Here is a 27,524-nt window from a genome sequence, read left to right on the forward strand (position 1 = left end):
TTAAATAGAAATGTATTCATATTTATTTATTTATCTATCACATACATGCATACATGTGTAAAAACACACAAACACACATATGTACTGTATGGATTTACTACAATTAAACGAAAAGGATGAAACTGAAAACACAACAACAGAAACAAAGTTTTAATCAAACAATGTCTGTTGGTCTGCAGAGAACAGAGTGTATAGAGATAAACAAACAAACAGGCAGGCAGACAAAAACATATCTATACATAAGTATATACTAGGGTGGACCCTATTTTGCACTTTTATAATTTTTGAGCTACCAAGTTGTAAGCTTTTATTTTTTTTTAATATTGCTTCTTTAAGATGACGAAAATTATCGACATTAGGATCATTGAAAATTGCAAAAGTGCAAAATAAGTGCCACCCTAGTATACACATATGTACAAGTAAATGTAGGAATATGTGTAGGTTTTGAATATATTAAACGGGTGTTTAAATGAGTATTTTACATTGTAATAATTATGAATTTTATATAAACCCATACATATACACACATTCTTACTTAAAAAGTCCCTTTTTAATCTTCTTTTCAATCAAAATATTAAGCGTTTGTTCTGCTTGTTGTTGTTGTTGCTGTCATACATAAGTATTTGTTTTACGAGTCTTATTTTATAACCATTTTCTGAAATAGAAGGATGTCATTTATTTGTTGTAATATTTGTATGTATTTCATAATGTTTTTGTAGTTGGTTTTTTTGCTACTTTATTACATAAAAATCATAAATAACAAAAACAAAAAGGGATCCAAAATAAGAGGAAAACTTTAGTTTATTTTTTTTTTGTTTATGATGTCATATTAGGCAGTTTAAGAAGTATTTTAGAAATTTTTTAAAGGGTAGTTATTTAAAAGGGTACTTTTTAAAAGGGTATTTTTTCAAACGGGTACTTTATAAAATTGTAGCTTTTTAAAATGGTACTTCTTCAAAAGGGTACTTTTTAAAATTGTAGTTTTTGAAAGGGTACTTTTTTAAAAGAGTACTTTTTAAAAGGGTACTTTTAAAAGCGTATTTTATTAAAAAGGTACTTTTTTGAAATGGTACTTTTTTTTAAAAGGGTACTTTTTTAAAAAGATACTTTTTAAATGGTACTTTAGAATAGAATTATTTTAAAACGGTACTTTTTGAAAATGATACTTTTTTAAAAGGGTACTTTTTTAAAAGGGTACTTTTTTAAAAAGATACTTTTTTAAAAGGATAGCTTTTTTAAAAGGATACTTTGTTAAAGGGGTATTTTTTTAAAACTGTACTTTTTTAAAAGGGTACTTTTTTAAAATTTTGCTTTTTAAAAGGGTACTTTTCTAAAAGTGTACTTTTTTGTTAAAATGGTACTTTTTAAAAATATATTTTTTAAAAATGGTACTTTTTCAAATGGTACTTTTTTAAATATTTTTTTTTTTAAAAATGGTACTTTTTTAAAGAGATAGCTTTTAAAAATGGTACTTTTTTAAAATATAACTATTTTAAAAAGGTAATTTTTGAAAATTGTTTTTTTTTAAAGGCTACTTTTTTAAATGCGTTCTTTTTTAAAAAGTAACTCTCTTCAATAATGCTTTAACCCTTGGAGGTATAACCAGGTCTGTGCAGACCTTTTGCATATAAAAGTGTGTATATCTTTATTGTTTTTCATGTTAGAGACAAATCCTTTCATGACTTCCTGAAGCTACATTCTCCGGACATAATGACGAAAAAATCGAACCGATTGTGGATCCTGGTTCGGCTTAATCCAGATTTTACAGCATTCTCATGTCAGGTATTCGTGCCTTGAATGTCAAACAAACAAACTTACACATACTTTTAGGAGACCTGACTATGTATTTCCATACAAATCCCATGTAGGTCTGCATAGACCTGGTTATACTATTTAGTGCCAAAAAATCCCTATAACTTCGAGTGTTAAAGGTCCTTCAATGAATCAATATTAGTCAGACTCAAGTTGGTATACAAAAGGTATAGAAAAATAATGGTGGATAATGTGATTATGTTACCTATACCAAAGTCCTAGACAAATATAAAAGTATATACAGTCACTCAATAGCCGCCTTAAACATGGGGAACATATTCTACTAAGCTTGTGGCCGGTTCCTCACGACACAGATTGATATATTCAACAGTTTTTGCGCTCTCCTGAAAAATTTTAAAATTCCACTTAAGTTGTTTTGTCATAAGTTCACAGATATTATTTTGTCATTCCGTTTGTATTTTCAATTGCGGCTCTATAGTACCTACATATTACATTTATGTATATTCTGAATACTTCTAGATAGGAAACTTTATATCTAACCGTATGTTCCAATATGTTGAAATCAACTTTCCCAAAAACTGAAATATCTTACGGAACCAAGTCTTTTATCAATATATCAGGCATAAAGAAGTGGCCACTTAAAATCCGTACGGATTAAAGCGAGCATAACTTTTAAATGAAACAACGTATGTTAACATTTTATACATGCAATTAAAGGTAATTTATTAAGCTTTCAAAAAATATAACTGTAGGTTTATGTCTCTTTATTGCGAATAAATTTTCTGGATTTTCTTCTTATGCCTCCCATTAATAGCTGCACAACTTTTCTGCCCACTTCTTCCGTTATTCCAGCATATTTATTCCACTTTGTTCTCATCAAGATCTGGTTATTTACTGTACCTGCACTCTTTTTCACTTTAAATTTAACAATTGCCCAATATATCACGATTGGACGAAGATTTGGACAATTTGTTTAATTGATGCGTTTTGGTATAACATCAATATTATTCTCATTATACCACTTCATAGTTGTATTTGAGTAATGACAACTTGGCTAAAACTTTGCATCAGATGTGTGATGTCTTATAAATGACAGCAATCGCTTTTCCAAACTCTCTTTTTATATATAATTCTGAAAATTCTTTAAAAACTTGTCTGAAAAGCTTGGCTCTTCAAGCCGCTGCTGCGGATTGCCTGCCAAATTAATATTTTTTTTTAAATTTTACGTATTGATATTTAAAGGCCATACAACCTTGAGCTACCGAGACGTAAAAATTTTGATCTGATATCAACCGAAAATCAGATTTTGGCTATCTTTTAACCCGACAAAGTATTTGTGCACAATTTTATCTCTAGCTTCATTTTCAATTGTGTTTACACTTTTTAAATCTAAACATAATGACTTGCAATTCATTGTAGAATAATGGTAGATTTGTTGTTAAAAACGTATGGAAATATTTTTCCATAACAGGGGGCGTTGTTATGATTACTATAGTGCATACGGATTTTAAGTGGCCACTTTTGCGTTGGTATTAAAAACAAGAAAACTCAGTCAATAAACGACGGAGATATGGGCAAAAATCCATTAGACTTTTTTTCCATTTATTTGAAAAATATCTCGAATACTAAGTTATACACATAAAAGGTATTTTAAAGGTCTACATTAAACCCCCTTTTGAAACCCATTTCGTGCTAAAAACTTTCATTATTGCTACTGTTTATTGTGGCTGCTGTTTTCATTTTAACAAATCGCAAATCTAATAGACGTAAATCATGGTTGTTAAAATAACAAAACTTGTGCTCTCATTTTCAATTTTTTTGTTTTAAACTTTAGCACATATATTTTGTCAATAAACAGCAACAACATGTGAAAGTTATTTTAGCCAGGCAGCAAGTATTAGTTGCTGGCTCTCTAACATTGGATATTGACACTTTTATGACTTCAAAATATAAGATTTTTTTTTGTTTTTTGGTTTAATGCTGTTGTTTTGTTTCTGGTGAATAACGACAACAATGTCAACAACAAATATGCTACAAAAATAAACAAGAAAAAAGTAAATGTGTGTATGAATTATGTACCCGTCACAATATGTTGCTGCTGCTGCTGCTACTACTGTTATTATTTTAGGCTGATGTGAAAATAACAGACGATTACATACGATTTTTACGAGTGATGTTGTGTTATTTATGACCTCAAGTTGTCAATAAAAGTTTCAAATATATGTACAATACAATACAATTTCATTTTTTTTATTACTGTTAAGGCTGCTTGTAGGGTCAGGGTTATAGGGGTTGAGTGTCACAAATCAATATTTCAATCGCTTTAAAAGTATTTCCTTCTAAGCCATCAAATTTATGGTCGCCTTATTTATACATAATTGAATTTGGGAGAAAATGGAAGTTTTTACATTAATTATTTATAAAATGGGGAGTTGGGAATAATCATGTAATTTATGGTCCTTTGAACCATAAGAGTGGTGTGTGTTTGCGCAAGAGTTCTGAATGAGCTCATGAAAATCTTTTAATTTAGAAAATATTGATTAAATTGTAGCCTTAGATAGATGAACATTGTATTGAACTTAATGATGGGAGTATAAAAAATATATGAGAACAGATCTCATCATTTTACAGTACCTGCCTATTAATTAATCAATAGAAAATATATTCAGAAAGTTTTACTGAAATCCGGAAACGTTAACCCCTTTTTATATATGATTAGAATTATTATTATATTTATTTTAAATCCAATTTATTTTTATTCATAATCTGTAATAACATGGTCCTTCTGCCAACAGAATTTATTAATCCTACCTAAAATACATATTTAATTTATTTATCCTACTGTATTCTATTTTAATGGCTTTTAGGTTTTATTTTGAAAACTAAGCAGAGTATTAAAACTTTAAATCATATCATTTATCATTAATGTATTTATGGTCCTTCGAACCATAACAAATATATACTTTTACTACATTCTAAAACTTTAAGCTTAAAACTTTTGCATTAATTTTCATGTTTTCTTTTCTTAACAACTTTCTTACAGGTGGTCAAACATAAAACATTGTTAGGCAACATATCATCATCATTGGCAGCAGCATCATCATCACTCAAAAAGCTTAATTTCTCAACCAAAGGAAGTCATCAATAATAAAAATAAAAATTACTAGGAAAAAAATAAAATAAAATTGTCTCTTGGAACAGCCGAAAAATCTTTAAAAATCTTCATGTAGTAAAGAATTTAAAATCAACACAAACTCGTGTATAGAGTTTTAAACTTTATAACAGTTTCCTTAAAGTATAAATGACGTATTCTCATGATATTGATTTGACTACTACAACTAGTGCAATAATAGTTAAAGTAAATAAAACTGCAGCCTATAAACAAACTGCTACTAAAATAAAAACATTAGAGACAACAACACCAACAACAAGCAGAGCATTCAAAAATGGAAACTTGGCAATTTTGTACAAATACAAACAAAATCAAATTAATGCCAGACCAAAATCAATATCAGCAACAGCGAATATTACAGAAACAATATCATATACAACACCACCATCATCATCATCATCACCACCAGCATCATCGCAATCATCATTATCAGAAATATACACAAACTCAGCAGGAGCAAGAGAAGCAGCAGCAGCAAGAACAACAACGTCCAGAGCATGTAGAAAATCAAAGTTTTATAACAAATGCAAATCAGAATTGTTTAACCGCCTCCAGCCTACTACAATTGAACGAACAAAAAATACAGCAACATCAGCAGCAGCTGTTGTTGCAGCAACAACAGCACAAATCAATATCAATACAAAACTTAACACCAGCAACAACAATATGCCAATGCACAGAACAACAAACCTCATCATCAGCCCAGCAACTACTCCACTATCAGCGTCAACATTCACATACCCATCATCAACAACATCATCACCATCACCACCACCACTGTCCTCAGCAACTGCCACGGCATCAACACAAAGAACATACACAAATAACAACAAAAACAAGCAGAACATCATCGGTAGATGGTTTAAAAAATTGGTTACCTCGTCCTCGAAGTATCTCATCAATTGTGGAACATTTGGTTGTGATTGGCTCTGTATTGATCGCATTAAGTGGTCTGGTTGTTTGCGACGAATCCCAGGATTTTCAAAAGAACAGTAAGTATAAATAAATATAAATACAAATACAACTACATATACAATATACAAATTAAACAAATACTTGCTTACTTATCAACATCCTTTCTCACGCACTCACTTATTACTCTCACACACCCACCCACAAAACGTTTATTTATTTAATTTTATTTACTCATTCTCCTTTTCAAAGGGGTTGTTGAGAGGGTGTGTGTGAGAGAGGATGATGATGTTTTTTGTTGTTATTCTCTTTTATTAATGCTGATGTGTTTTCCTTCACATTTATGTAAATATCATTTAATTTGTATTTGGGTTAATAAGATGATATCGTTTGATTTTCATCGAAGAATCGCTTAAAGGGGAAATTAAAATAATGGATGCAAACGAAAACTATTTTAGGCAAAAGTTATAAAGATAGCTGGAAATAAAGATTATACATTTGTGGGCTTGGGTAGAAATTTTTTGAAACCATTTTCATTTTCTATTAAATAAAAATTACTTTGAAACATGTAACAGAGACCTTGCAATATAAGCTTAACTAGAATGTGTAAAATATTAACATTTCAACTGGGAAAATGTGTTTGTAGCTTGTAAAAATATGAACTGTTTTGACTGAATTTCAACTTTTTATAAAATCTATACTTAAAGGGCACATTACATTCTGACGCAATTAAGTGATGGTGCCAGCCAAGTGACCAAGGGTACCCAAAATTGCTATTAAACTTAGGAAAGCCGTAATTATATCCAATCTACTCAGAATCACTTTCTGAGCCGATTAAGGATGTCCGTCCGTGCGTCCGTCTATGTAAAGCTTGTAATCAAACTACAGGTCGAAATTTCAAAGATAATTCAAGTTTAGAATTTGATTATTTTGACAATTGAATATACAATTTTCGTTATTGGTTGAATTTCAAATACAAAAATTATTGAATAGATAATTTTCGTAATTGAAAAAACATTTTTGTTATTTTTTGTGTTTCAATTACGAAAATTATCTATTCAATCATTTTTGTATTTGAAATTCAACCAATAACGAAAATTGTATATTCAATTGTCAAAATAATCAAATTCAAAACTCAAAATTCAATAGATAATATCAAGAAATTTTTCTTTTGAGCAAATGAATACTTGATTTAATTATGAAATAATTGAAACCACTTCAATATGTGGCAAATATTTGAATTGAAATATAATTTTTTCTGTGTAGTACTCCCATTACCGAATTTCTGTGACGATCGGTCCATAATTATTCATAGCTGCCATACAATGCCCACTTCCAAAAATCATTTTAACGAGTATAGATTTCTTAAAAAATTTTGTATTCAAATAAAATTCAACACAAATAAGTTTCATATGTACGGAAGACATCCCACACCATAGCTGCCATATAAATTTTAAAAGAAAACTGTTTATAATCATCTTTTTGGTGTAGGGTATTATATGGTTAGGCTTGACCGACTATACTTTCTTACTTGTTTTAATAAATAATCACAAATACAAAAAAAAAAAATTTTTTTCGCCCGAAATAACTTTTCATTCACAATTAACTTATGAATAAATCAATCGAATTTTAAATTAAAATATATCTTGTGACATATTAAGTTTTTGACTACATTCCATACAAAATTGAAAGTTCTCCAGAATTTCGAATTGGTTCAAAGTTCATATTTTTTTAATTTTTGGATATATGACTTTAAAATGCGGGTTGCACAATAGATGGCGTATCTTTTGAACGCGGTTTTTGTTTTTAATAATTGATATGTTATTTTGATGGGTAAATATATGTCATTTATTCTCACTTACACAGAAAAGATTATATTTCAATTCAAACATTTATCCCATATTGAACTGGTTTCAATTATTTCATAATTAAATCAAGTATTCATTTGCTCAAAAACAAAATTTCTTGATATTTTCTATTGAATTTTGAGTTTTAAATTTGATTATTTTGACAATTGAATATACAATTTTCGTTATTGGTTGAATTTCAAATACAAAAATTATTGAATAGATAATTTTCGTAATTGAAACACAAAAAATAACAAAAATGTGTTTTCAATTACGAAAATTATATATTCAATAATTTTTGTATTTGAAATTCAACCAATAACGAAAATTGTATATTCAATTGTCAAAATAATCAAATTCAAAACTCAAAACTCAATAGAAAATATCAAGAAATTTTGTTTTTGAGCAAATGAATACTTGATTTAATTATGAAATAATTGAAACCAGTTCAATATGTGACAAATATTTGAATTGAAACGGTTTAAGAAATAGTTTTTTCTGTGTAGTTATTGAACATTATAGTGTTCATTAATTAAGTGATGCATACCGATTGCCCTCTAAGGCTTATGGATGAATGGTGATCCATTGGTTATAATGTGCGAGAGATGGTTTCTTGGAGTCATTACTCTATGAAGATTGTTGTAAAACTCAACAAGAACTTGCAAAATCATTGGGAGCTACTCAAGCAGCAATTTCAAACGTTTGCAAGCAGCAGTATTCATCCAAAAGTAGAGAAATTGGGTACGAATTAAAACCAAGAGACCCTGAAAGACGACTTTTCATGTCTGAAATTATGCTTGAGCCCTATAAAAGAAAATTATTTTTGCGTAAGAGATCGTAGGTGAATCCAGCCGAATCGATACGAAAGCCAAATATCCATGGCGCTAGGGTAATGCTCTGTATTTGGTAGGAGCAAAAGGTTCCACATATTCGTTTGAAGTAAGAATTGGCTGAAAAACTCACAGAATGTGCGGCCAGACAAGAAACCACAATATTCCATCATGACAACTTTCATGTTGCAATACCTGTTAACAAGTATTTAGAAAGAAAGCACGGAAATTGGGTACCATACGAATTGAAGAGGGAGATAGAGCCTGAAAGACGATTTTGCATTTTCGAAATGATGCTTAAACGCTATAAAAGAAATCAAAGCCTAGTAACATGGCGCTAAGGTAATTCTCTGTATTTGGTGGCAGCAAAAGGGTCCTATATATAATGAGCTGCTGAAATCTGATAAGACCATAAGAGGAAACCTGTACCGAATGCAACTGATTCGTTTGAGGTTAAAAATATTTAGAATGAAGTTGTTGGGAAGTATTGATTGCTTTAAGGTAGGGTCACACATGACGAAAAATACGTAACCACTAAATAAAATATATTTGAATTCTTTTTTTTATTCCAAAAACTTATTTTACTTTGGATGATTCAAAACAAAAAATTTCTTTTATTTTATTTACAAAACAATTGTAAGAGTAAACACGTCAAACAAATTTGTGGTTACGCTTTTTTGAGCAAATGTTTGCCATGTGTGACTCTACCTTTAGCCGCTTTATAATCCAGACCGCGCACCGTTCGACAACTATTGCTTTATGTAGATGTACAATGCTATCTCTGAGATCACTTTTGAACAGAGTATCCAATATTGGCTTGAATCGTTCTTGGCCTCAAAAGATGAGCAGTTCTTTTGGCTCGGAAACAATATGTTGCCAGAGAAATTGGAAAAAAGGTCAAAGCTAACAATGGCCAATACTTTGAATAATTTTATATTGTAAAATGTTTCAAAATAAAAGCTAAAAATTTAAAAAACTCCCGCATTTTTAAGTCATACACCCAATAGTTGCAATGATATGCCTAAAAATATATTTGATATTTTTTGATTATTCTTCGAAATATTAGAAAATGTTTACTAATTACTTATTATCGCCTCATGGTTTCACTTTGAGTTTTTATATAACCATAACCATGCAATTGCTTATAAATGAGAAAAATCTCTAAAAATGGAAAATATTTTTTTTTGACATATCCCTTATTAAAGGAACATTTGTTGGTTCAATATCCTGTGTTCAAAAGAAAAGCATTTTTAGGAAAATAAATTGAAACTAAGATACATACATTACTATGAGACTAATATTGTGAAAATTGGATAAGCGATTCAAAAGTTATAAAAAATTTAAATTGAGCGTTTTTCACCATTCTTATACAAAATTTAAACTTTAAACATCGATATCATCCAGAGAATTTTATTGTTTTTAAGCAACTTAAAATTTTCGATGAAACAAGTCATAGAGAAAATATACATAGAACGGAAACTCTCCTGTCAAAAACCTAAGTGGTGAGAATGTAGTAGTATAAAATATTATGTGAGAACAAAAACAACACTCGTATGTGTAACTTTTTTGAGTAATTTTTTTGTTTGAGTTTTCTTCTAGTTTCCGCTCTATGTATATTTTCTCTATGAACTTAATTTTAAATAATTTGGAACAGGTAAGGTACGATGCCTTGTCGAGCATTTGGTTTCCTCCCTACTTGTAAAATGTTGTATGAAAAATACTGAGTAATTTTCAAAATAATTTTTTGTCCTTTTTTCGATTAAAAAATTACTTAAAGTAATCACACATACCAGTGTGGTTTTTGTTTTCATATAGTTTTTTCTACTAATACATTCTCTCCACATGGGTTTCTGACAACTGAGTTAGGTTTTTGACAGGAGAGTTTCTGCTATATATATATTCTCTATGAGGTAAAACATAAAATTGTTGTACTGATGAACTTCTTAACTTTCATTTACTAGCATTGTTAGGAACAAATCCTGTATATATAGTGTTTATCCCTTGAAATTTAAAAGTCCAATTAAAAGGAAATCTTACCCGATGAAGAAATACTTTCACGTATACATCGATATTTTCATGTGGATGGCAAAAATATTAAAATTATTACAGGGTGTAATATATAAGAGTTATTAATATATAAGAAGTGTAATATAGAAAGAGATCTATGAGATCTACACAACCTCAAAAGTTAGTAAACATCAGTAAAAACCAAAACTTTTAAATTTTAATCGATCATTTTAAAATCATCGATCATCGATTAAAATTTAAACATTTTGGTTTGTTGGAGATTGGGCTGAATTATAAATTCGGTTTTGAAAAAAAAAAGATTTAAGTCTCACTATAATGATGTTCATGATCTTAAAAAAATCAAAAAATTTACAGATGTTTACTAACTTCAGAGGTTGTGTAGAGGTTGATGTAATCGATTTTAGAATTTTCATTATCTTAAAAAAATCACATAATTTGTGGTGTTTACACACTTTTGAGGCTCGTTGCGCAAAGATATACATGAACAGACAGACAAATAATCATTATTCCTTTATTATAATCAGAGTACAAAACCGTATTTTGGTGGTTTTACATTTCCAACTAAAACTCTTTGTGAATTAAAAAAAACAAAACACATGTATGGAGGAATTTGAAGAACTAATTTGAATTTTAATGTTGTACTTTTATTTTTGTGTAGTTGTTTGCTTTATTTGCACAATACTAAACTAATTATACAGTTGAGGAATAATTTAGTAGAAAACTTGTAATTAACAAACTTTTTAGTTTTCCAAAAAATTGTGTTTGTTATAAAAGTATAAATATGTATGCGTATGTACATTTACATATAAAACAGCATATGGAAATACATACAAACATACATATGTATGAACATTAGTCGGTTAGCATTAGTGTAGTTAAGAGAGTGATTAACATTATTTTTCTCTGTGTATGGATTTGGCCGTGTTAAAATGCATATGCTGTTTTCGTTGATTTTTTTTTTTGAAAATTTTAATGAGCCTTCAGGGTGAAGTTATACAAAATAATGCCATTTAATGCACAAGTGACAATTAAAAATGTCATAAATAAAAACACTTGCAAATTAATGCTAAAAGGCAATATACGGCCAATTATAATGATTGTATTAAAATTGAATGCTAAAATTTGAAACAAACTAAAAAATACTACAATTTAATAGTAATAGACTTTTTATTCGCACTTTCATTACAAAAGCCTTATTTATAATGTTAATTTAAATACTCAAATGTATTGAAAATGAACTAAATAATTGTAAATCTACAAAAACAAATATAGATCAATAGCAGAAATTTAAAAAAAAAATATATTTCAGGGACATGGCCAATAAATAATAAAGACTACCAAAGGGAAAACGTTTGAAACAATAAGGAATTAACGCTTATGTAGTTTTATGATGATTTATTTTGTTATTTAATATAAAAACCACATTTTTTGTTGTCTGCTATTTTATATTAAATAAAAAACAGTTTTTTACATCTATATATCATCATTGAGTTTTATTAACAAATATTGAATTGGTTGATTTTGTTGGACCAAATGATTTGAGCCTCAAAGCATGTATACTTTTAGTTTTGTGTTGTTTTTTGTTTTGAGGTTTACAAATACTATTTTATTTTTTTATTTAATTTATTATGTTCTATTAAAAATGTAATATGTGCATAAAAAATTTTAAAAAAAATCCAACCACAAAGTTTAACAAAAAAAAACAGTACAGAGAATTAAAACACATGTGTATTTACACTGCTGGTATTAGTCATAGTTTTAAATTGCTTAAAATTGGCAGAAATAAAAAATTTGTTTGACAAAAACTAGGTTAAAATAGACCAATATCACCAGCCAACTAACCATTAAAACCAACAGGACAACAAGAGGATCACAAAATATTAAAACATTTATAAACGCCATTATCAAACGGATTATAATAATAATACACATGCATGAAATAGAGATGTATGTATAAAGTTATATGGTATTTCAATAATAAAGTCACTGTGGGTCAATGTTGTTTAAAATAATTAATTATATTTGTTAAAGTTTAGAGAAAACTCAAAATCTTTCTATTTGTTGGCTTGTAATTTAATTCTAATATAGAAAAATCAGTTAATTATAAAATTTAGTGACAATTGACTGCACTCTAGATGGGATGTCTGTATGCTTAAGCAAAAAGAATATAAACTATATGAGAATTATATCAATATATAAAATCAATTTTAATGAATTACACACAAAAAAGTGTAGTACAAAATAAACGCTTAGCGTGACTACACTCTAGATTACTTAGAGACACTTGAAAGGCAATTGTCTTCAAACTATATTACCTGCACTACAAAGAGCTCATTCGTGTTAAATGATCTAAGATATATAAATTGGAGTCAGCCAAGTGACAGTTACTATATATAAGGGATATATTGACTACTTGCACAACTGCTGGTAGATCGAGGGAATTTAATTTCTAGAACAAATAATTACACGGTGCTACGATGGAAAAAACTTGGAAAACGACCTAGCGTGGGTTATAGAACTTGCTAAGTACATTAGAAATTGTGTCTAAAAATTCCAGAAACAACCTCAAATTTCAGTGATGTTCGTCGACTTATCGACCTGTAGCTAAGTCAGTTTTTGTCTGACTTTAAATTTTTTAACTGGTGTGGAAAGAAAACTAATTACGCTTTAAAGTGGCCTGCAGTTTTTGATATATTTGTAAGTTATAAGTATTATTATACCCTTCACCTTCGTGAGAATTTTTCATTTCCGACCCTATAGATAGCGGAGTCTGTTAAGCCATATCCGTCTGTCTCTCCGTCTGTCTGTTGAAATCAACTTTCTGAAGACCCCAGATATCTTCGGTATCCAAATCTTCAATAATTCTGTCAGACATGCTTTCGATAAGTTTGCTATTTAAAATCAGCAAAATCGGTCCATAAATAACGGAGATATGAGCAAAAAACCAGGACAACCTCGATTTTTGACCTATTTTTGATCTATATCTGGATTACTAAGTCATTAATATAGACAATATGGATATCTAACGATAGATATTTCAAATTCCATTGCAACTACGTGGATAAGGCTATAGTAAGTTGGACCTACAATGGGTCAAAATCGGGAAAAAAATTTTTTAACCCGAATTTTTTTTTCATCAAAAATTTTTTTTTGTCATACATTTTTTTTCCAAAAAAAAATAAATTAAAAACTAAAAAAAAAAATTTTTTTAAAAAAATTTGGAAAAAACTTTTTTTAAAAAAATTAAAAAACAATTTCAAAAAAAAATTGTGAAAAACAATAAAAAAAAAAAATTAAATTTTGTTTACCTAAAAATATTTAAAAAAATTTATTTTAAAGTATAATTTGGTGAAGGGTATATAAGATTCGGCACAGCCGAATATAGCTCTCTTACTTGTTTTTGTTAAGAAAGTCTAAAGGAAAAACAAAATCAACTTTTTTGATTTCATTGCTTATTCTGATAAAGAAAAATTAGTTCTTAACAAAATATGGTTCCAACTATTCAAATCGGATGAAAATTTTAAAAGTTATTCAACTTTTCATAAACACCTTTTTTAGTGCATATAAATAAAAAAAAACTATAAAAAAAATTTCAAACGAAAAAGTTCAATAACTTTTGCAAATATAAACCGATTTTAACAACTAATACCTCATTTTTGTCTATATGAAATTGTGTTTGAAACACTGTGCAAAACAAAATAGGTTTTCATAGAAGAAAATTAAAATAACTATTGTTGAATTTTAAAAATTACGAAAAAATTAAAAAGTAAAGCGAAACTTTTTATAAAAACTTAAAAAATTTTTTGGAATATATGTACATTTTGTGCATACATTTTCTGAAAGCTTAATTCTTTGCCTATCCATAGCTGTTTACAATTTTGAAATCTGTGTTAAAGTGTGTGAGTTAGAGGTACTAAAGTACTACGACCTACCCTAAAATAGTTCTTTCAAAATAACTCAAAATTTTGAGGGTGTTTCAAAATCTTTGAGAACGAACCATTAGGTACAACCTTCATTAGGTCGCTTTTCAAGTTCTGACAAAAAGTTTTATTTTGTAGCAGAGTGTTATCTTTTTCAAATTTGCTTTTAATTAAAAATTCACGAGATTTCCCATTTATTTAAAATTGTTTTTCCAATCTCTATAAAAAAGGCATTTTTCGACGAGAATAGTTTTAGTTATAGGTGGAGGGTATTTAAGATTCTCTGACTGAGTTTGTATATCTTTCTTGAATTTCTTAAAAACGCCTTTTAAAAACAAACATAAGCTGTGAATCGATTTGCTTGTCTGCAGACTCACCCAGAGTATCTGGTAGGAATCGAACCCGCAACACTCAGATTGAGAGTCCAACACTCTATCGTCTAGTCTGTCGGGGCTTCCCTTTCACATTGATCCTCTGATTCGTCTTATGCATTGAAAGATAAAAATGTACTTAAGACTGGGGATATATAATAGATGGCGTATCTTTTGAACGAGGCTTTTGTTTTTCATTACTTATATGTCATTTCGAAGGATACATATCTGTCATTTATTCTCTCTTAGTTATAGAATATTATAGTGTAAACTACAGCGTTTTTTTTCCATCGAAAATATCGAATATCGGCCGCTGAAGCACACCAATTGCTCAGATGGTTTGTGCGAGAGATGGTTTATGCGGTTCAGAAGCGGTGATTTTGACAACGAAAACAAATATCGCCCAGGCCAACCAAAAGAGTTTGAAGACCAAGAGTTGGAGGATTATTCCATGAAGATTGAGTTTGACAACCTCAACAAGAGCTTGCTAAATTATTGGAGGCTACTCAAGCAGCATTTTCGAAACATTTGCGAGCAGCAGGATTCATCCAAAAGTAAGAAAATTGGATACCATTCGAATTGAAGCAGAAAGGTCATGAAAGACGATTTTGCATATCCGAAATTATGGTTCAACGCTTTAAAAGAAAATATTTTTTTCACTATATTTGGTGAGAGAGCTGCTTAACTCTTGTTAGGCGATTACAGGGGTCCTATACCGAACGCAACTGATTCGTTTGAAGCGAACATTGGACGAAAAATGTCCAGAATATGCGGTCAGAGATGAAACTGTAATACTACATCATGGCAATGCGGCCACATTTGCAATACCTGTAAAAAGTACTTAAAATTAAGTGGTTGCCTCACCCGCATTATAGTCCAGACATTGTCCCGTCTGACTACTATTTGTTTCGATCGAGGCCGAAAGCACTTTCTGGAATGGGCTTCACATATTGGCTTAATTCGATGAGCAATTATTTTGGCTCGGACTCCATTTATTGACAGAAGGATGGGAAAAGGCCGTAGCTAATAAGGGCTAATACTTTAAATAAAATGTCATAAAAATTCGAAAATAGCGCTATTTTAGAATTTCCTTATCCTTGAACAATTATTTCCATTTTAACTATTTGCTCGATGCCATAGTGCAGAGTTTGGTTTTTAGCCATTGGTTTCATTTGGTTTTTTGTTATGTAGTATGCATCATTATCTATGTAATGGTAAATACCACAAGGCTGCAAATAGACATGCAGACATACATTTTCATAGACTAAAAATACATAAACACATACATAACATTAGTAGAGACCCATTTGTTTGGATCCTCAAAGCAATTCAAATCTAAGTTTGTTTTAAGATATATAACTGTAAAGTTTTGTTTTATTATTTGCTGCTTAGAAGCTGGAAAGAAAAGATAAAAAGAGTCCTGTTTGTTTTTATGTTTTGGTTTAAAAATCATCTTAGAATGTTATATTCATTTTTCGAGTCGTAACAACTAAGTATAAACGTATACCTAGATCTAAGCGTTGATGTTACTCACATACGATATAATCTCATATGTATTTGGATTTGTTAATTTTTATACACTTTTGCATCGGTATATCTAAGTTTGTAATTTTTCCAATATTAATTTGCAAGTCCATGATCCAATATAAAAGGATGCAGCAGTCTAACCGTATGACTGCTGAAATCAACTTTACCCAAACTGCATATCATTCCTATAGAACAACCGTGTAAAAATTCTGGAAATGAACCTTTTTTCCTATACATCCTAAAATAAAATGAAACATCGACAAATTTTATTTAGTTCCAAGCAAAGGGGGCTCTCCTAACCAGCATGTGTTTTTTTTATATATATGAATATATGTAGGTAAATATACATTCTGTATGTATATTTGTTTTGTGCACATTTAGTTTTAGATTAAACATTGTTATTAACCACTAAACAACATGTGCCACTTGCAACGCATTTTGTGGTTACAATAATGATATACACTCCAACATACAAATATTTTTGTCTCAAACTCAATTACCTTTAAATATACTAAAGTTGTCCAAAAAAAAAACTACAACTACAACAGCATTACTACATATACAACAGCTATTAACACCAACTTTAACGCCAACATATATGCAATACAATATCAAAATAATTATACACACCCAATTTACACTCTTCGTCCTTACACTCACAGATACACAAAACGACCACAATGCATACACTACTGCATTTATTTTGAATTCATTTAAATTTAAAAGTTTTTATTTTGTGTATTTTTGGTTTAATTTTATTTAAATTTCCAGTTGTTGGTCCATTTAATAATTTGCTGGGCAAAAAAAAAATTATTTAGAATTAAAAAAAAAAAAATTTTAATAAATCTATTATAGTTTAGTTTATGAATTTAGCATGAATGTATATAAATATTGTATGGTTTTAATTCATTTTTGTTTTAATTTTTTTTTTTGAAGAGAAATATTTTGAGGCTAAAATAATATTGCTTTTAATAGTATTTATATAATCTGTGGTTATGATTTCGACAAATACTTCAGCTCTACAAGTGTATGTGTAAACAGGATTTTACTGCTGTTTAGAAATCATATATATTTTAATATGTATATAAATTTTTACGTATACTTATTGTGCTTCTATTTAATAACATATTAGTAAGCTGATTATTTTAAAAACCATACATTTTTTTCAACTGAATTTTTATACATATTTTAAGTATTTAATATGATTTTGAAATTTAATTCATTTTGTTAAGATTTTTCTTAGAAATATGGTTAGCGAAATTGATTGTTTTAAATGTATTCCAAAAAATAATCATATGTACGTTTATATTTTGATGCTTAAAAAATTAAGTCTTAAATCAAAAATTAATTAAAGCAATTTTTGTGGAATATATTTAGTGAAACTTGTTATCGTATCTCTCGACTATATACAGTTATATAGTCGGATCATATACAGTTCTATAGTATACCCCCTATAGTCAGTTCTATAGTCTCTCGCGATAGACAGTTCTATAGTATCTCGACTATAGAATAGTCTTGTGACTATACACAGTTCTATCGTCTCTCGACTATAGACTATTCTATACTACTTTCTCGACTTGTTCTTCCACTATAAACAGCTATATTGTCTATCGACTGTAGACATTTGTATAGTCTTCCGACTATGGACAGCTCAATAGTCTGTCCATTATAGATTAGTTTTGAGACTGTATACAGTTCTATAGTCTCTCTAATACAGATAGTTCTATAGTATCTCGTCTATACACAGCTTTATAGTCTCTCGACTATAGACAATGTTGTGACTATAGACATGTCTATAGTCTCTCGACTATAGACAGTTCTATAGTCCCTCATTTATAGACAGTTCTATAGTCCCTCGACTATAGACATTTCTATAGTATCTCGAGTATAGACAGCTTTATAGTCTCTCGACTATAGATTAGTCGTGTAGACATTTCTATAGTCTCTCGACTATACACAGTTCTATAGTCTCTCGTCTATAGACGGCTCTATAGTCTCTCGACTATAGACAATATTGTGACTACAAACATGTCTGTAGTCTCTCGGCTACAAACATGTCTATAGTCTCTCGACTATAGACAGTTCTATAGTCCTTCGAGAGCTCTATAGTCGAGGGACTATAGTCTTTCGACTATAGATTAGTCTTGAACTATAGACATTTCTATAGTCTCTGGACTATAGACAGTTCTATTTTCCCTCGACTATAGACAGCGCTATAGTCTCTCGACCATATACAGCTTTATAGTCTCTCGACTGTAAATTAGTCGTGTGACTATAGACATTTCCATGGTCTCTTGACATTAGACATTTCTATAGTCTCTCGACAGGTCTATAGTATATGACCATAGATAGTTCTATAAAGTCTCGACTATAGACAGTTCTGTAGTCTCTCAACTATAGACTGTCGACTATAGACAGCTCTATAGACTGTCGACTATAGACAGCTCTATAGACTGTCGACTATAGACAGCTCTATAGACTGTCGACTATAGACAGCTCTATAGTTTCGCGACTATAGATTAGTCTTGTGACTCAGACAGTTCTATAGTTTCTTGACTATAGACAGTTTTATAGTCTCTCGACTATAGACAGTTTTATAGTCTCTCGACTATAGACAGATATATAGTCTCTCGACTATAGACAGTTCTATAGACTGTCGACTATAGACAGCTCTATAGTTTCTCGACTATAGATTAGTCTTGTGACTACAGACAGTTATATAGTTTCTTGACTATAGACAGTTCTATAGGCTCTTGACTATAGACAGTTTTATAGTCTCTCGACTATAGACAGTTTTGTAGTCTCTTGACTATAGACAGTTCTATAGACTGTCGACTATAGATTAATCTTGTGACTACAGACAGTTCTATAGTCTCTTGTCTACAGACAGTTCTATAGACTACAGACAGTTCTATAGTCTCTTGACTACAGACAGTTCTATAGTCTCTTGACTATATACAGTTCTATAGTCTCTTGACTATAGACATTTCTATAGTCTCTTGACTATAGACAGTTTTATTTTCTCTCGACTATAGACAGTTCCATAGACTGTCGACTATAGATTAATCTTGTGACTACAGACAGTTCTATAGTCTCTTGACTACAGACAGTTTTATAGTCTCTCGACTATAGACAGTTCTGTAGTCTCTTGACTATAGACAGTTCTATAGTCCCTTGACTATAGACAGTTTTATATTATCTCGACTATAGACAGTTTTATAGTCTCTTGACTATAGACAGTTCTATAGTCTCTTGACTATAGACAGTTCTATAGTCTCTTGGCTATAGACAGTTTTATAGTCTCTTGACTATAAACAGTTTTATAGTCTCTCGACTATAAACAGTTTTATAGTCTCTCGACTATAGACAGTTCTATAATCTCTCGACTGTTGGCAGCGCTATAGTATTTCGACTATAGATTAGCCTTGAAACTTTAGACATATCTATTGTGTCTCGACTATAGACAGTTTTATAGTCTCTCAACAATAGACTATATACAGTTCTATAATCTCTCGACTATAGACAGTTCTATAGTATCTCTATAGACAGTTTTGTAGGCTGTCGACTATAGCCTTTTCTACTTATAGGCCCTAATTTTGTAAATCACGGCACAAAGTGATATTTATATGGAAAGCAAAAACAAAATTTTAAAAATTTGTTTTTGTTTTATATACAAATTCTTAACATAACAAACCAAAATTCATGCGTTGATTTACCTTTCATAATTTGAAAATTTTGTATATAAAACAAAAACAAATTTTCAAAATTTTTGAAATTTTGTTTTTGCTTTCCATATGAATATCACTTTGGTGACGTGATTTACAAAATTAGGGCCATAGTCTCTCGCTTATAGACAATTTCCATAGTATCGCTGCTATAGACTGATGCTATATAGACTGTTCTGTAGTTTTCTGTAGACTATTCAAATTGATAGACAATATGATCTATATCGTATATATCGACTTACTTTTAACCTAAAAATGCTTCAATACGAAATATTTTACCGTTTTTTTATAGTATAATTTAAATTTACTCATAAACTGTATCCCTTTAGTGCCCCTTCCAAAACTTAGATTCATCCGCTAGCTGGCATTCATGTATCATGCAACAAAATTTATGTTTTTTAATTAAGTTTTAACTAACAGCAACTGCAACAAACGCCAAACAATTTTTTAAATACACACAAAAACACTTTCGATTACCGTCCGTCTTTGCCGCAATTGTTCAACATAATCGAACAAAAGGCCAAACGAACATTTCGCAGTTTTATACGTTTAATCTGTTCGGTGACATTAATCGAATGTCACAGACAAATAGGACGATAGACACAGACAAATAATCATTAATGGCGGATTTAAGCAGTTGACACCACCCACTGTTTTGTGTTGCTGTTTTGATTACAATTACAATTGAAGCGACAATGTGACATAGAATAAAAAATAAATAAATTCGAATACAAACATTGAGTAAAATAAATAGACAATACGTAGAGTCTGAACATGTGTTTTACAGTGAGCTGCTAGAAGAGAATGTATACTAAACTGAAGTCTAACAGATGTGGGGTTTTCAGTTTAAGAAAAATTGATTTTAAAGCTTTATATAATTTTCCTTTGTGAAACTTAAGGAAATTTTATGTTTTTTTTAACCAAGATTTATAACTTCTTTGTTGCGATGAAAAAATAAATATGTTATATAAACTTAAATTTGCGATTTTTAAATACTGACACTTACTGTAATTTAGTAATTTTCATTCAAATATTTTCTCCATTTAGCTAAATTTTATTTTTGTTATTAAATAAACAATGGGCGTTATTTTAAGTGTCGTACAATTTGTGCAAAAAAATACAATTAATTTAAAAGTTATTAAAATATTATCATTAGCTAGTATGTTGATATGTAGCAGCATGCGAGTATTAAGTTTATTGCTGAATATATTTTTATTATTTTTATTATATTTATGCCGTGTCAGTAATTTATGTTTATTGACACACAGTTAACCCCTTTTTTTCCGACATCAGTGGTGGCGTCAAATGGAAAATAATAATAATAATAATTGTTATTTTTATTATTTTTGTATGAGTGTGTTCAGTTTACACATTTATTATATGAATTACAACGTGTATTTAGGATGTAATTTATGAAGTAAAACAAAACTTTATCCAGGATGCAGCACAATAAATGGATAACAAAAAAAATAAACGCCATAAAAAACATGTGTAAATAGCAAACATTACAATGACACTTTGTAGCAAGTGATAAATTATTGAGGGGAGTTAAGTGTAAATTCATATATTTAGTTAGTAATTCAAGAGAAATTTTAAAAATTTTTAGGAGCTCTTAAGATAATAATCCTTTATGTCATATATATAGAAAAAAGCGATTTTTCGATGCAGTGGTGTAAAGTAATAAGGAATCAACTTCTTCCTAATAGTTTTTAAAAGGTATTGCAACATGTTGCCTAGCATTGCACACTGGAGCGAAAATCCCAAAAATGGTTTTTATACAATTTTGTACATAGGATCCATATTTTCTTTGGGGATGGGAAAATACATTGGGGATAAATAGGCAACACATCAAGGTTTTCAAAGCTGCTTTCCGTTTTCTGATCCCAGCCTTGGGATTTTAGGTCGCAATTTTGAAGATATTTCGATAAAATTTGGTACATATTATTTTTTCGGCCCAAGGACCAAGCCTATTGAAACTGGCTGAAATCGGTCCATTATTTCACCTAGCCCCCATACAAATGTCCTTCCGAAATTGAACTTTATCGGTCATAAATTAAAATAATTTATAAATGTATCTCCACAAATTGCGCTTCAAATAAATTTTATATACACAAAATTCATGTCGCCAAATTTTGCTACGGTCGGTCCATAATTGGTCATAGCTCCCATATAGACCCGCTTCCGAAAATCACTTTAATGTGCATAAATCGCTTAAAAATTTTGGTCTACTAACAAAATTCAACATAGTAAACTTTCATGTAGACACAAATCACACGACCTAATTCCATGATTATCGGTCAATAATTGGTCATAGCCCCCATATAATGTCCACTTCCGAAAATCACTCAAAAATATAAATTATTGAAATTTTAAAGAAAAATGTTTTTGCTCTTTTACTTAGTGTAGGGTATTATATGGTCGGGCTTAACCGACCATACTTTTTTCCTTGTTTATTTTATCAAAAAAGAGATAAGTTACCTTTTCGTCTAAAAAACACCAAAAACCTACAAGTTTTTAATTTTGAAATTGATTTTTGGATCCATAATTGATATTGCTCTGAAATCGTTCGTATATTATTGGCATTAAGACCGTTCGGTCCAAAAAGCGGACCATGGTATGGCAAAATTTTAAAGATAAATAGCACATGCAAGCATGTTTTCTCAAGACCTAGACAAGCGCTTTCCAAAAATATAAATTCTTTGAAATCGGATGGGAAACAAAAAAATGCATGTGTTTAAAAATTGTACTTTTGTACGAAGGTACCCTAATTTGAGCCTTTATAGCGCCACCCCTGGAGCATTTGTAGGGCCCATTTTAATAACTTAAACTCGAATACTCCTTGGCTACGCCCACGTAAAATTTTATCCTGATCGGATAAGCCGTTTAGAAATGTCAGATTTATTTCCAAAAAATTTAGATTCTGCGCCACTGTGCGTTCTCATTATGGAATATTACGGTTTCATGTCTGGCCTCATATTGCTACTGTGCATTTTTCGGCCAATCCTCTCTTATTGGGGTATTACTGGTTTCGTTCAACATTCGCTTCAAACGAATAAGTGAAGTTCGGTACAGGTTCCCTGTGTTGTTCTGACCAGATTTCAGCAGCACATAATAGATAGGACAGCTTTGCTCCCACCAAATACTGAGTATTACTTTAGACCCTTATCCGCCAAATATCCGGCTTTGTTGTCGATTCGGCTGATTGGCCGGGCTACACTTACTATCTCTTACACTCCTGGTTATCGTAATGGATAAATTTTTCATCGCAAGTAATGATTCACTACAAAAATGATTTGAAATTACTAATTGAGTAGCACCCAATGATTTTGCAAGCTGTTGCTGAGTAAGACAACAATCTTCATGGAGTAGTGTCGCCAATTATTGGTCTTCAAATCTGCCCTGGGCAATCTTTGTCTTCCGTGTCAAAATCACCGAACAAACAATCTCTCGCAAGTGAAAACCGATGGTAAGCTTTCACTATAAGCTTTGATGAGCAGTAGAGTGACAATCAGTTGTATGTTTCATTAAAATCGGCCCAAAAATATATAACATTTTGCTATCTTTTCATTAGAAATTCCAAATAATGAAAAAATTGAGCTTTGACCTTCACGATTTAAAGGTTAACGTTTTCCGATTTTTGGAAAACTTTCAGACTATATTTAAAATTACCTCGACTATAATATTCTGAACAGATTTTACTTAAAATTATTAACAGTAAGAAATTGGTCTCATTCGCCAAAATATGGCCGAAAAAAATTGTTTTTCTCGAAAATCGCAAAATTTAAATCGCAGGTACGGAAAAACTGTAAGAGTTATTAACACAATTTTTACATATTTTTATTCCCTATTGTGATCTCAATAAATCCCAATGTGATGATCAAAAAATTCTGAAATTTGTTTAACAAAATGTTTAAAAATTTGAAAATGGAGATTCGAAACGTTCGTTAAAAAAAAATATTTCTTTTTTTGCCATACCTGCGTATAGGTTAACGGTATCCTACGAAGACAAAAAATGTTTAAAAATTTGAAAATGGAGATTCGAAACGTTCGTTAAAAAAAAATATTTTTTTTGCCATACCTGCGTATAGGTTAACGGTATCCTACGAAGACAAAAACTCATACACAAGTAAATACGGATATATTTTAAATAAAAATTAGCTTTTATTTTAATTTTTTCGAAACATGTTAATTTTTTTCCTAAATTTTTTTGTTCAAGTTAATGGTCTGGCGAATTTCTAATAACTTTAACATTTTTAAACCAAATTTTGTCATTGATAACTCATTACAATGATAATTACGTACACATTTCGATTATTTTGCATTCAATTGCAAAAATATTTATTTAGTAGCAAAATTTTTACAAACAACTGAAAAATTTGCATTTTTTCCGAATTTTGGCGATAATACAGTTTTTGGGTCATTTTGACCCATACAGGGTTAATTTCCAAACATTTTTTTTAATGTAATATTCATTAATATAAATAAATCTACATATTTTATTTTTTTTTATAGTAAAATTTTGAATATATCTGAACTTTGACCTCGATGCGCGTCCAGAAATCGTTGTCCGATTTGGCTCAAATTTTCAGCATTTAACTTTAGTGTCACAATATTCCACCCGGCACTCTTCGAAATCTAAAAAAAAAATCGGCTGTCACTCTAATGAGCAGTCGGTGTGCTCCATGTTAAAGATGTAAAGCAAAACTTCCCGCATGTGACGCTTTGTTGACACAAAATTGAAAATTTTCGAGCAAAAAAAAAACTTGTTTGTTTCCCCTATAATGTTCAATAACTAAGTGAGAATAAATGACAGATATTAACCCTTCTATATGACATGTAATATATTGAAAACGAAAACCGCAGTTGTAAATCCCGCATTTTGAAGTCATACATGCATTACGTTACAACATTTGGATCGGTGGCTCATCTGAGGCCTTCGGAAAGTTGAATGCATCCAACCTATGGACTGTCGAACTTCTTGGGGTGATCTATAAATAATATAACTTTCAAATCTATAGTTCGATTTTAATGAAACTTCGCAAAGTGACTAGGTGAAGTGTAGAATTTAAAATTAGGACCAATGGGTTTTTTAACAAAAGAAAATTAATTTTTTTCATAAAAATTAAAATGTATTCATTTCAGCTTTTTAATGCTGCCTTCTATATTTTATTACTATTACTTTCTCATTTTTATTTTAGTCGTCACACTTTAACATCCTTTTTTTTAAGTGTTTTCCTTCATCTGGTCTCTTTTTGTTTATTTGTTTTTTTTTGCCCAGTTCATATTAGTTTTGAGGCATTTATGACATTTTTATTTATTTCATAGCCTGTCCTCTATTAAAGTCATATTAGTGTGCAGAATTGTTGACATAAACATATTAAAGCATCGCCGGCTAAGGGATACTTAAGGAAAAACAAAATGTGCAAAAATAATGTCTATAAAAAGTTTGAGTACGAGATATTAAAGTCTCTGGGCAACATATGATTTCTTATATTAAAAAATCATTATGATTATTTTTATCATTAGCCTGCAGACAAAAAAAGGGCGGACAAGAGCTTGAATTGTGTTAAATAAAAGCAGACAGAGCATAGACATCTTAAATATTTAACACGACGACTAATGTGGCATTGACGTGTCAAGGGTCAGCCAGACAACATGTTAAATGGTCAACACCTTTTTTTTTGTTGTAGATGTAAACATAAGTGTGTGTGTGTGTCTACATTGTCAAACCTGCAACAATTTATTTATGACTATACAAAAATAACTAGTTACAAACTAGAGAGAGAGAAAAAAAATACGAAAAAAGTTAAATCAATTTTCTGTTTAATCAACAATGAATGCACGCACATTACTCATCAACAACAACTTGAACATCATCAGCAACAGCAACAACTTGAAAATGAACTCGAACATCATCATTATGGTGATTGCAGTCAGCCAGCCACTCGTGTTAGCTGCAACCACTGAACACTGACGGACACTGATTGGGAAGCGTGTGAAGCATGTCGTGTTTAACAAACATACTTGCCACAAGTACACTATAGCAAACATTATTAATATGAAAAAAAAAAAACACACACAAAATAAGTGCAAATTAAACGAGTACTGACCCTTTCATTCATGACAACCACACATTTTGTTGCAGCAAATAATAAAACAAATCAAAAAGGCGTGACATTAAAAACAAACACTTTAAAATGGTTAGGGGATGGGTTTCATCATGACTCTCTGACAGACAAACAAACAATTAAATGAACAACTGCCACAGCAACTCTATAAGGGTTACATGCTGCCACATAGATCATTTAGGACACACTAAACCAACAACTCTAAAAAAAAGAAAACGAATAAACACATTAAAACTAAAGTTTATTTACAGTCAAAGTCAAATACACACTAAAATACATTTTCCCGCTAAACGGAAATACACAAATTGATTACAAACACACGTTCGCCCATCTATGTTTTACCAACATAAAGGAAGTTGTGGAAAAAAGTGTAGTAAAATAAAGTGCAAAAGAAATGCAATCCTTTTAAAGAAATATAAAATTCTTAACACCCTCTAACATGCAATCGAAATCAATGATTCATAGAATTGTTTTATTTAATATTAATTAAAAAAAAATTTCAAAATAAAAGGAAAATTGCATTACTTTTTAATACTTTTTTAATTGCAATGGGCAGGGGGGTGTTTCCAAAGGAAACTGGGGAAAATTTAAGCATTTCTGACACGCAAACAAACTTAATGATTCATTAAATTTACTAAAAAAGTATAAACTTAAGTGTAATAATTATATATCTCAAGTTAAGTAATTTAGTAATTACTGGTACTTATAAGTATGTTTTTAAAAGGAAAACTGAAATCAATTATGATTAAATTTAGATTGCTTTTCATTTGCCCTAAAAAAGTTTAATATTACAATTATATTAAATGTTTGTTATAATCAAATAAATAGTAGCATTTCCTGTTTAATTAAAAATAGCAATTTCTTAACTATGACGACTAAATTTAATACCTTTATTTATTGAGCTATTAAATGCTGTATTATTACTATTGATATTTCTATTAAAATAGCAATTAATTGTAATGTTTTTACACATACAATTTACTTTGTACTAAACACTATTAATAATAATTTTGATGTTAAAAAAAACACTTTATAAACAATTGATTGTGATCATATTGCTGAAGCTACATCTGTCGAATTGGCTGTCATTTTTTCGTTTTTTTTTGTCAAATCATCATGGACGGATATAGATAGCGTTCAAACACGTGCAAATGATAAAATTATTTTCTTAAAAAAGATGTTCTATTGGGGAAATGTTCCGTTTCACCCATTTTAACGAGATCCCCAATTCTGGATAAATGGGTACGTCAACAAACTAAATTTTAGAATTTGGGACGATAAAAATCCATAT

The 27,524-nt window shown here is 30.0% G+C and overlaps 1 protein-coding gene across 2 annotated transcripts in view; it reads left to right on the top strand.

Moving 5' to 3' along the window:
- Window positions 1-5,084: 5,084 nt before the first annotated feature.
- The window catches only part of side (sidestep), a 343,838-nt gene continuing 321,398 nt past the window's right edge, over window positions 5,085-27,524 (top strand). For both annotated transcript variants that reach the window (XM_065516427.1, XM_065516428.1), the window contains exon 1: window positions 5,085-5,937. In XM_065516427.1, the coding sequence (XP_065372499.1) occupies window positions 5,220-5,937 (718 nt within the window). In that variant the 5' untranslated portion in view covers window positions 5,085-5,219. The remainder of the gene's footprint in view (window positions 5,938-27,524) is intronic.

Source organism: Calliphora vicina, chromosome 1 (genome assembly GCF_958450345.1).
Source record: "Calliphora vicina chromosome 1, idCalVici1.1, whole genome shotgun sequence".
NCBI lineage: Eukaryota > Metazoa > Arthropoda > Insecta > Diptera > Calliphoridae > Calliphora > Calliphora vicina.